The sequence below is a fragment of the Scophthalmus maximus genome, chromosome 5 (genome assembly GCF_022379125.1).
Source record: "Scophthalmus maximus strain ysfricsl-2021 chromosome 5, ASM2237912v1, whole genome shotgun sequence".
NCBI classification, from domain to species: Eukaryota; Metazoa; Chordata; class Actinopteri; order Pleuronectiformes; family Scophthalmidae; genus Scophthalmus; species Scophthalmus maximus.
The window spans coordinates 25482690-25495000 of NC_061519.1; the positions used below are offsets into that span (position 1 = coordinate 25482690).

General features: G+C 47.0%; 2 protein-coding genes and 1 pseudogene across 12 annotated transcripts in view; all 3 read right to left on the minus strand.

Moving 5' to 3' along the window:
- Window positions 1–402: 402 nt before the first annotated feature.
- LOC118310417 (tripartite motif-containing protein 16-like) lies at window positions 403–3177 on the minus strand. The gene has a single exon (XM_047332169.1). The coding sequence runs from the start codon at window positions 2724–2726 to the stop codon at window positions 1059–1061; it is 1668 nt and encodes a 555-aa protein (XP_047188125.1). The 5' UTR covers window positions 2727–3177; the 3' UTR covers window positions 403–1058.
- Window positions 403–5983, minus strand: LOC124849337 (annotated as a pseudogene).
- A 193-nt stretch (window positions 5984–6176) lies between these two features.
- Window positions 6177–12311, minus strand: part of LOC118310358 (partitioning defective 3 homolog) — a 204818-nt gene continuing 198683 nt past the window's right edge. For all 11 annotated transcript variants that reach the window (XM_035633238.2, XM_035633235.2, XM_035633234.2 and 8 more), the window contains one exon: window positions 6177–11923. In XM_035633238.2, the coding sequence (XP_035489131.2) occupies window positions 11533–11923 (391 nt within the window). In that variant the 3' untranslated portion in view covers window positions 6177–11532. The remainder of the gene's footprint in view (window positions 11924–12311) is intronic.

Genomic DNA, 12311 nt, shown 5'->3' on the forward strand with positions numbered 1-12311 from the left:
TGACGCCGCCGACGCATGTTGTTGAACAAGACTCTGCAGTGAAACTCGTCCTTCTTTTCTTTTCTTGTTATTTTTCATGACCGAATATGTTTAATCTGTTTAGTTATACTTTTCAAGGGTTACTTTTCTAATTTCATTTTAATCTTGTTGCCATAGGGATAAGCGGTCTGTGCCCCAACCATTTGGGTCACTCCATGTTTAAGTCTCGTTTTTGAAATATTTTCCGTCATAGTTTCCATACGATGTAATAAACGCTGCCACTTGCAAATCAAAAATTAAGTTTTTACAATTTTTTCCCTTCTGGTTTAAGAACTCCTGACGTCTTTCAGTTCCCACATCTCAAAAGAACCCAGAGTGTTTCATCATGTAGTAGGTTTAAGTGCAGATAAGACACAATGCCAGTCACTGTTACAGTAAGTTTAATAGACACGTTCATACTTTACAAATCAATCAATCAATCAATCAACATTTGATCCTATAGCCCTTTACAGCAACCACCAGTTATCCAAAGTGAGTATAACAAACAATAAAAATCAGACAGAGATACACAATGTCACAGCACTAAGTGTCAAGAGCCAATTCTGGATACGTTTTAAGGTTGGATTTAAAAAGTGCTAAGTCAGGGAGAAGAGCGTAAGTCAGAGGAAAATTTGTTCCGCAGCTTTGGAGCAGCAACTGCGGAGGTCCACGACCCCCCACGGCTTATACCTCGACCTCAGGACTCGGCCGGAAGAACGCAACGCCCTGTCGATTGTGAATCGAACCGGGAGCCAGTGGAGAGAGAGTATGAGACGGGTGTAAATTGAGTCAATGTCCGGTTACTTCTGAGGACGCGACGGCTCCCTGCTGCCAAACGGAGCCTGAGAACCTGCTAAAGGTCTTTTTAAGACTGAGATCATGGAGCGCAAAGGGGTGTTCATGTTCTGTACAATAAAAAACAAACATATTTCAGTCCTTTTTTCTTCGGCTAACGCATTTTTGGCTGTATTATGTTTTTCAACAGCAAGCAAAGCTTACTTCTATAAGACTGAGACATGGATTTCTCAAATGACTCAAGTCTATTTGAGTTTACAGAACTCAGCTGTGGATCCTACATTATAAAGATAAACTCCAGCAAAGAGCGGCTGAGTGAATGTGGTCTGGACTCTGTGGAGGAGAGTCATGGTGTCAGAGACGCTGTAGAAGGACAGAACACCTGCACTGTGATCCAGGTACACTCCGACTCTGGAGGACCAAGGACCTGAGACTGGAGTTTTGATTCTGTTGTAATAAAAGTTATAAGTGTTTTCATAACAATTTAACGACCAAGATTTGTCATTGAATCCAAATAAACATTCACTTGACCTCCCTGCTCTGATGATATTCTTGTATGTGACTGCTACAATAACTCCTCCTCTCCACTCCACCTCCCAGTAACAACGTCCAGTCAGACTCTCTCTACTCAGGACCTGAGGCCAATCAGTGAATCTGTCTGGGTGACTAGAATAAAACTGACTTTTATTCATATATGTTACTTTTCTGTTTCCCTCAGATAATAACAGACGTTTGTTTGCTGTGTTTGGATCCAGTGTGATTTCCTGTGAATATGTTAAGAATTCCTCTCTGGTCTTGGGCTCTGGTTGTGACAGTAAAACATCCACTTGAGTCACTGTCAGTGAGATGTTTGTCTCTGACTCAGTCAGGACGTCCTGTAGTCGACCTCTGACCTCTGACACAGCTGCTGTCACAGCCTCAAAGTACCTGAGAGGATGGATGTTGATGCTGGATGAGTGTGTAGACGGACTGAGTGGTGTCAGTGAGGGGTAGTTGTGTAGAAACTGGTTGTGATCCTCTGTGTGTGAGAGATGCTTCAGTTCAGCGTCTTTCCTCTTCAGCTCAGTGATCTCCTGCTCCAGCTTCTCCTGAAGATCTTTGACTCGACTCATTTCAGTTTCCTGCTGGGATCTGATCTGCTGCTTCACGTCAGAGCTTCTTTTCTCCACCAGACGGATCAGCTCAGTGAAGATCTTCTCACTGTCCTCCACTGCTTTGTCAGCAGAGCCATTGACAGCCTCCAGCTCCTGTTGAAGCAGCTTCACATCTTCCTCTCTGTCCTGGACTCTCTGCTGGATTTGTTGTCGACTCAGCTCGAGCTCTCTCTGCCTCTCGGTCCTTTCTGCTGCAGCTGAGACTGTGTCGTGACCTTTATGTTCGTCCACAGAGCAGAGATAACAGATACACTGCTGATCAGTGCGGCAGAACATCTTCATCACCTCATCGTGATGAGAGCAGATGTTCTCCTGGAGCTTGTTGGTGGGGTCCACCAGCTTGTGCTTCTTTAACGGAGGAACATCATAGTGATGTTGGAGGTGTTTCTCACAATAAGAGACCAAACAAACCAAACAGGACTTGACGGCTCTCAGTTTTCTCCCAGTGCAGAAATCACAGGCCACATCTTCAGCTCCAGCGTAGCAGTGATCAGCAGGAGCAGCTTGGAGTCCAGTCTTCTTCAACTGCTCCACTAAATCAGCCAACATGGTGTTTTTCACCAGGACAGGTCTCAGTGTGAAGGTCTGTCTACACTGAGGGCAGCTGTAGATCCTCTTCTCCTCTTTGTCCCAGTGGGTTTTAATACAGCTCATACAGTAGCTGTGTCCACAGGGAATAGCCACCGGATCCTCCAGTAGATCCAGACAGATGGAACAAGAGAGGGATTCCCGCTCCAGCTCAACTCCTTTCTGCGCCATTTCACCTCTCAGTGACGAACGACTGTCTGAGTTTCAGTGTGTGAGAAGTGAAACTGAAGTCTGAGCTCTGATCTCAACAACATGTGTCTGCACAGTGAACGGGGCCTGTCAGCTCTGACACTTCACCACATGTTGGTTCCACCCATCTTCAACTTGTAGATCTAAAGGGGAGGGAACCAGGAAATGTGTGGACGGGGTGGAGCTCTCTGTGTTTGAGAGCAGGAAGAAGATGGAGGGTGATCAGACTTTTTTATTCATTCCAGGAAGAGGAGCAGCTGGACTTTGTTTCCTCGTTCATTATGAAGTCTCAGTTGATTTGTGTTTAGTATCTCAGTGAAAAAACAACATGCAACATGCATTACTATGAAAAACATTGATTATTGAGGAAATCTCCTTCGTGTTGAGACAGAATAGCAACAGATTGGACCTGATGAGATTTATTTGGAATATGAAGAATAATTTTCAACAATCAAAACAACATTGGTCGTTTTTAAGCATTTTATCACACAAACAAGCTGCTGTTGTTTTAATATCATACACAGGAAACCATATTGTGTGTGGTGCATTGGTATTAAGTCCAACTAGTCATCACACCTAAATGAAACAACAGAACATGTGCTGTTGTCAAACTGATCCAAATGACTCGTATGGTTGTTTTTCTGCTCTGCCATCAACATGGTGAAGGTTGATTGGTTCATAGTTCATTCAAACTACTTGTCCAAGTGAAAGTAAAGAAATAAATCACAGTCGAATTTTCACTTTACAGAGTTGGTTTTACAAACGGCAGCAGGAAGCTGAAAACCGAGATCACACTGGAGCTTTTGAGTCTCAATGGCAAACAGAACAGAAACAAGAGAAGCTGGAACTTCTCCACGAGCGTTCTGGACGTTTGTGCACCGAATTATTTCTTGGATCATGGAAGTGAACGAGAAAACAAAACCTGGCCATTGAAAACACGCAGCAGGAACAATGAAACTAATCTGACGCAGAGCATCGCAGTCGTATCCGAATTCAATCACAATTGAAGTACATTCAAATCTCAAGATTCTAAATGAACTTGGTGATGCAAAGGTGAATCAACTTGGCCGGAAGAACGCAACGCCCTGTCGATTGTGAATCGAACCGGGAGCCAGTGGAGAGAGTGTATGAGACGGGTGTAAATTGAGTCAATGTCCGGTTACTTCTGAGGACGCGACGGCTCCCTGCTGCCAAACGGAGCCTGAGAACCTGCTAACGGTCTTTTTAAGACTGAGATCATGGAGCGCAAAATAGCTTCGACATGTTTGTGTCCTCAGGGGTGTTCATGTTCTGTACAATAAAAAACAAACATATTTCAGTCCTTTTTTCTTCGGCTAACGCATTTTTGGCTGTATTATGTTTTTCAACAGCAAGCAAAGCTTCCTTCTATAAGACTGAGACATGGATTTCTCAAATGACTCAGGTCTTATTTGAGTTTACAGAACTCAGCTGTGTCTCCTACATAATAAAACCCAACTCCAGCACAGAGCGGCTGAGTGAATGTGGTCTGGACTCTGTGGAGGAGAGTCATGGTGTCAGAGACGCTGTAGAAGGACAGAACACCTGCACTGTGATCCAGGTACACTCCGACTCTGGAGGACACCGGACCTGAGACTGGAGTGTCGATACTGTTGTAACAAAAGTTATAACTGTTTTCATCACAATCTAACGACCAAGATTTGTCATTGAATCCAAATAAACATTCACCTGAGATCCCTGCTCTGATGATATTCTTGTATGCGACTGCTACAATAACTCTTCCTCTCCTCTCCACCTCCCAGTAACAACGTCCAGTCAGACTCTCTCTACTCAGATAATAACAGATATGTGTTTGCTGTGTTTGGATCCAGTGTGATTTCCTGTGAATATGTTAAGAATTCCTCTCTGGTCTTGGGCTCTGGTTGTGACAGTAAAACATCCACTTGAGTCACTGTCAGTGAGATGTTTGTCTCTGACTCGGTCAGGACGTCCTGTAGTCGACCTCTGACCTCTGACACAGCTGCTGTCACAGCCTCAAAGTACCTGAGAGGACGGATGTTGATGCTGGATGAGTGTGTAGACGGACTGAGTGGTGTCAGTGAGGGGTAGTTGTGTAGAAACTGGTTGTGATCCTCTGTGTGTGAGAGCTGCTTCAGTTCAGCATCTTTCCTCTTCAGCTCAGTGATCTCCTGCTCCAGCTTCTCCTGAAGATCTTTGACTCGACTCACTTCAGTTTCCTGCTGGGATCTGATCTGCTGCTTCACGTCGGAGCTTCTTTTCTCCACCAGACGGATCAGCTCAGTGAAGATCTTCTCACTGTCCTCCACTGCTTTGTCAGCAGAGCCATTGACAGCCTCCAGCTCCTGTTGAAGCAGCTTCACATCTTTCTCTCTGTCCTGGACTCTCTGCTGGATTTGTTGTCGACTCAGCTCGAGCTCTCTCTGCCTCTCGGTCCTTTCTGCTGCAGCTGAGATTGTGTCGTGACCTTTATGTTCGTCCACAGAGCAGAGGTAACAGATACACTGCTGATCGGTGCGGCAGAACATCTTCATCACCTCATCGTGACGAGAGCAGATGTTCTCCTGGAGCTTCTTGGTGGGGTCCACCAGCTTGTGCTTCTCAAAGGCAGAGGATTCATAATGAGGCTGGAGGTGTTTTTCACAATAAGAGACCAAACAAACCAAACAGGACTTGATGGCTTTCAGTTTTCTCCCAGTACAAACATCACAGGCCACATCTTCAGCTCCAGCGTAGCAGTGATCAGCAGGAGCAGCTTGGAGTCCAGTCTTCTTCAGCTGCTCCACTAAATCAGCCAACATGATGTTTTTCACCAGGACAGGCCTCAGTGTGAAGGTCTGTCTACACTGAGGGCAGCTGTAGATCCTCTTCTCATCCTCTTTGTCCCAGTGGGTTTTAATACAGCTCATACAGTAGCTGTGTCCACAGGGAATAGCCACCGGATCCTTCAGTAGATCCAGACAGATGGAACAAGAGAGGGATTCCCGCTCCAGCTGAACTCCTTTCTGCGCCATTTCACCTCTCAGTGACGAACGACTGTCTGAGTTTCAGTGTCTGAGAAGTGAAACTGAAGTCTGATCTCTGATCTCAACAACATGTGTCTGCACAGTGAACGGGGCCTGTCAGCTCTGACACTTCACCACATGTTGGTTCCACCCATCTTCAACTTGTAGATCTAAAGGGGAGGGAACCAGGAAATGTGTGGACGGGGTGGAGCTCTCTGTGTTTGAGAGCAGGAAGAAGATGGAGGGTGATCAGACTTTTTTATTCATTCCAGGAAGAGGAGCAGCCGGACTTTGTTCCCTCGTTCATTATGAAGTCTCAGTTGATTTGTGTTTAGTATCTCAGTGAAAAAACAACATGCAACATGCATTACTATGAAAAACATTGATTATTGAGGAAATCTCCTTCGTGTTGAGACAGAATAGCAACAGATTGGACCTGATGAGATTTATTTGCAATATGAAGAATAATTTTCAACAATCAAAACAACGTTGGTCGTTTTTAAGCATTTTATCACACAAACAAGCTGCTGTTGTTTTAATATCATACACAGGAAACCATATTGTGTGTGGTGCATTGGTATTAAGTCCAACTAGTCATCACACCTAAATGAAACAACAGAACATGTGCTGTTGTCAAACTGATCCAAATGACTCGTATGGTTGTTTTTCTGCTCTGCCATCAACATGGTGAAGGTTGATTGGTTCATAGTTCATTCAAACTACTTGTTCAAGTGAAAGTAAAGAAATAAATCACAGTCGAATTTTCACTTTACAGAGTTGGTTTTACAAACGGCAGCAGGAAGCTGAAAACCGAGATCACACTGGAGCTTTTGAGTCTCAATGGCAAACAGAACAGAAACAAGAGAAGCTGGAACTTCTCCACGAGCGTTCTGGACGTTTGTGCACCGAATTATTTCTTGGATCATGGAAGTGAACGAGAAAACAAAACCTGGCCATTGAAAACACGCAGCAGGAACAATGAAACTAATCTGACGCAGAGCATCGCAGTCGTATCAGAATTCAATCACAATTGAAGTACATTCAAATCTCAAGATTCTAAATGAACTCGGTGATGCAAAGGTGAATCAACTTCACTTTGATTTGGTGAAAAAAAAACAATGTGGGCAAATGATCCAAGAAGAAATGGAGCCATAGCATCAAAAAGGAGCTTTGACAACGTTTTATTATTAATCATCTCCATTTCCGTGATTAAAATCCAACTTTCATTCATGACGAGAAAACACTGGTTTTCCCTGTGAAAGATTGATATTACTCAAAATAGATGGATGTTTTTTAAACAGTGGTCGGCGCTGTCGCCTCACAGCGAGAAGGTTCTGGGTTCGAGTCCCGGTTCAAACCAACCAGGGCCTTTCTGTGTGGAGTTTGCATGTTCTCCCCGTGTGTGCGTGGGTTCTCTCCCCCCGCCTCTCGCCCAACGTCAGCTGGGATTGGCTCCAGCCCCCCCGGGGCCCCTAAATGGATAAAGCGGTAGACGATGATTCAAAAACTTAAAAAAAACCCTTCGCTGCATGGTGACAATTCCCCGCATGTCCGACCTTCACACCGCGGAGTCCGTCACACAAAGAGCAAGCGGCCGTGACGCACACAAAGCACAGGATGAGGTGACGGGACTTCTCGGCTTCCACGCGTCTCTTTTCCTCTGTTTTTCTCGTATCTCCAGATTTTTTCTCTCTCTGTCTCTACGGCAGCATTGATGGTAATTGGTTAGGAACGTCACCTTTGACCCCTCGGAAACCAAAACAGTAGCGGGGGGCCGGCCGCTCAACAGGTCCCCAGTGAGGGACAATGGGAGCGAGGCCGGACTTAATAACAGGAAACGCAAGTGGCGTTCAGGGGAGATTACATCAGAGCGGTCGACAGATCGTTTACACAGAAGCAACATTTGAGTTTCACTTCACTTTTGTGTATGGCGTGTGTGTGCGTGTGTGTGTGTGTGTGTGTGTGTGCGCGTGCGTCGGCTGCTTTCCCCGCAGGAATTGAGGACATTTTTTATTCTTTATTTTCCTTTGTATCCGTCGGATTCTCTGCCGGGCTCAGACGAAGACGTCGGTCGAAGCGGACGTGGCAGAGAGTTGACGCGTGACGGCAGAATCCCTTCCTGCCTAATTGAAGACTCGTCTGATCCCCGGGTTCGAAGTGGAAGAAGAAAAAAGACAAGGAAAAAGAAGGTAGGCCAGAGGCAGCGGGCGGGTTGTAAACAGGATGGAACAGCCGTCTGCTTTATTTCTAAAATTTGATATGTACAGGGGAAAAAGTGGCTGTGTACAATTTTCTTTAATATATCATGTAAAAGTTTTCTGGAAAAAAAAAGAACAACAAAAACAACAAGAACAACAACAATTGCACATCAGCTTCCATTTCTTTTCTATTTCTTGATACTTTAAAACGACATGAGCACGGTCGAAGGCAAACAGGATACAAACACACTGATAACAGCTTGTGAGTGTCGGCTCTAGTGAATAAAATAAAATATAAAAACAATTACCCCCCAAAAAATGACACGTTTTCATACGACGTTTTCAAATGTTGGCGTCGCTGACAAGCGCCACGTCGCGTTTCCCCTCTTCATCTCAGGCACTTGTCGCTATTCGAGCCCATAGCTGGGAACAGCAAGAAAGAAACAAGAAAAGGTCAAATACGTCTTTCCATACGCGCTCGTCGCTCCATGAAAACGTGCAGAGCTAAAAGAAACATGGTGGCACATTTTCCCCCCTCGTCTCAGTTTGTGGCCCGTTTGGTAAAAAGCCGGTTTCCATCACTGAGACACGAACATCAAGAGAGGCGCGTTGTCGAGGGCCCCGGTGCGTCCGTGTACGTACGCTACGCAGAAGGAGCATTGGGAACACTTCCTCAGGTACAAAACATGGGGGTTTTTTTACACAGTGAAATAACATCGCCATTAAAAAATGATTTCTTCTTCATTTTAATTCATCATTTATTTGCCCCCCTACGTCTTCCCCGGGCAAACTTCATTAACCAACGGAAGATAATGTATAACGTCGTGCACAAGCGGAGTGTGTGTGTGTGTGTGTGTGTGTGTGTGTGTGTGGGAGTGAAGGGCAATTATTCTGTTGTCCCCATTCGTTCGCTCTCGGTGGTTCGTTTTGTTTGTCGCGTGCGGGCGGAGACAACGGTGATGTCGGAGGAGGTTACGAGCTCAGACAAAAGAGACGGTCGGTCGGTCGGTCGGTGGCCGCCCTGTGCGACGCTCACAGAGGTGAGAGCTCGTCGCGCGTGTGTGTGTGTGTGTGTGTGTGATCGACGCCAAAAGGACGTTTCCCTGCGCCTACAGCAGCTGGTGTCACGGACGACTTCCGTCTCCCTCCGGGTGAAAGACAATCAGCTGCTGCTGCGGCGATCGACTGGAACGATAATGAGGAAACTCATGACACATTCTCATTGTACGACGCACAATCAAAACTTCACTTGAAGAAATGTTGACTCCGATTAAAATAAACGCCCGAAACATTAGAATTCTTTTTACCACCAGGGACGTTTGGTCATGCAGACAGTTTTGCGTTTTCCTCTATTCAGGTTTGATTTTTGTCGCGAGTGAGTATTTTAGTAATGTTGGTTCAAATCGCCAAACACAAAGCACATGTTTCGCACGGTGACACATTACATCAATGCGTCAATGCAAAGACAGTGATTGCGCGTCATCATTTGCAAATGGCGACGCGAAGTGACGTGAAATTCACGTCATTCGCTTCAACTCGAGCGAAATGTTTATGCTGCAAAGCCAATTGGCGTCGAGAGTCTCCCCCTACGTCCGCGCCTGACGGAGGTTGACTCCCATTTATTTGCACGAGTAGACACAAATTGCGGATCTTGCGGCCAAACTCGATTGGTATGAACCCCACGCCACACCTGCTTTCACGTAACCCTCCTCTGTTGGAGGCACGGGTTTGTGATTAGGTGGTTTATGAACTCATGGTCTCGTAAGCGAGTGAGATATTGACTGTACATGAAGATGGATGACGCGCAGTAGTGATGTGGGAGCGGGGCCTCGGTGTCCGGGTTCCGCCGATCCATACGACCAATCCCTGAGTCGGTCTCAGCTGACAATCAGAATTATTCAACCTGTTATTCTATCAAATAATTAAGTAAAACCAAACTTAGGGCAAAAATTAACTATGGAACAACCTCAAATGAGAGGAGACCATCTTTGGGAAAAGTTCATTGAGCTTGTACTTTGATTTTTTTTTTGTTTGGTCCGTGTCCCGTCTGCTAATATTGGAGGTGGAGGGGTTAATGACCTGTTCTGCAGCCAGCCACCAGGGGGCGATCCAGGTGATTTGACTTCACCTTTTGGGAGCTGTCTTTGAAAAAATTAAACATTTCTGTAAATAAAAATGTTCCTGTGTCTGACTGGAAAAACAAACCTCGGATGTTGAAGGAGGACGTCAGACAACTCAGAGATAGACATCTCGAAACCCCGGACAGATGAAATCACAACCATCTGCATGTTCCACTGGGCCTGAGCCAGACATTCTGCTTTATTGAATCTTCGTCCGAGCCGCTCCGTAAAAAAAAACCGCAGCGCTGAGTTCATCTGAACCCCCCCCCCCCACCTGCTGCCTCTTTTCAAATCGCTCTGGAGAAGAGAGTCGGCTAAATGCTCTAAAAAGAAAATAGATGAAGCAATTACAGCAATCGAAAGCAATTAAATCCTAAAGGACAATTCTTTTGCCTTTTTAAAAAAAAAAAAACGGGAGAAAAGCTGCGGCTAATCTCGCACGGGGGGAAGGTCATTGTCTCCGTGTGCCCATCTTTATTGTGCCTCTCTGCTCCCTCTCTCTCTCCCTGTCAGAAGCCGGGGCCTCTCGTCGTGGCAGCGTCTCTCTGGCTCCGGCAGGCGGCAGGTGGCTTGTGATGAAAAATTCAGTGCGGAGTCGGACTCGGGAGACGAGGAGGAGGAGGAGGAGGAGGAGGAGGAGGAGTTGGGGAGCAGGATGAAGAGTGAGGGGAAGGGTTGCGATGAGCGAGCAGGAAAAGGTAGAAGAACGGAGCGTAAATGAACGAGAAGAGAGAAAGAACCGAGCGGAGGACGAGAGCCAGAGCTCCAGACAGACAGGGAGGCCGGCGTGTGTGTGGAGCCCAGAGCAGGGGCAGGGGGACCGGGCAGGGGGACCGGGCAGAGGACCAGAGCCCGCTCCACCCCCTCTCTGCTTGGGTCTCCCGCGGAGATAACACATGATATGAATTATTTATGAGGGTGGTGGGGGGTGCGTTTCTTTTTATTAATAACACACACACACACACACACACACACACACACACACACACACACACACACACACACACACACACACACACACACACACACACACACACACACACACACACACACACACACACACACACACACACAGTGCCCTGCTTTTTCTTCTTTTACACACTGTGCCTCGTTTCCTCCGCTCCCCTGGGGGAACTCGTGTGAGAGAAGCCGATCGCTGAGCGGAAAAAACGCCGGAACAGAAAGAAGCGTCAAGGAGGGGGGGGGGGGGCATCATCCACGGGACACTCTATAAACTGACACTTGTACCTTGTCATAGATATGTGCGGCCTCTCACTCATTTGATTGTCGCTACACGTCGCCCTGCAGAGCTCGACGAGTCCTCGGGCCGACGGCGGACGAGCACAGAGAAAGGCACCGGGCGTCTGGAGGCTGTCGGGCGAGCGACAAAGCCCCCCCCTCGTGTAGCTCCTTCGCCCCCAAAAGTTCTCCGTTCATCTCTTCGTCCATCAGTCCCACAAAAAGCTCCTCACGAATAAAACAGCCGGCCTTTCTCCGACCCCAGCCTGTTGAGCCTCGCTAGCTGCGAGGGCGACGGGGGCACGTCGTGGCGGTACGGACCCTTGGGGGAGGCCGGGTCCTTCAGGCGAACCGGGGAGTATCCGTCGTAGCCGCTGTGGCTCTCCAGCATCAGTTTCCCTTTGGCCTCCTGCTCGCGGCGCCGCTGCTCCTGCCGCAGCAGCTCCTGCGCCTCCAGCAGGACCCGGGCGTTGACGCCGACCACGCCCGGGTAGCCGTTCCTGGAGCCCTGGTAGCTGGAGTACCGGGGGTTGTCCTTGGCCGTCTGGAAGCCCTCGCCGGGCGGGTACGCCTTCTCCCACGAGTCCTGGGAGACGATGCTCGGGTTCTTCCTCGGCTGCCTGCGACACGGAGAGAGACACACGATGTGATTTCTTTTCATTGTGATCCCTTTGACATAATCAGAAATGGCAGAGCAGTTTATTTGTGACATTCAAACCCTGCTGTCGGCTGCTTTTGCTCCATTCTCGGTTTCATTCATTGACTCCGCCAGGGAGGTTATGTTTTCACCCCGTCCGTTATTTTTCTTTTTAATTCAATTTTAGCATAACCTTGGTTTATTTATTAAGCGCTTTTATTTAAGAGCGTATCATTTGAAAGTCTTCCGTCTTGCACTGATTTGCTGACAGGTGGATGTGTGCAACAACATTTAGTTAGAGTGAAAATGACAAATGACTGATCCTGAGTCTTGAATCCTATTGGTTGGTTTCCTTGCGTGTCAGCAGGACA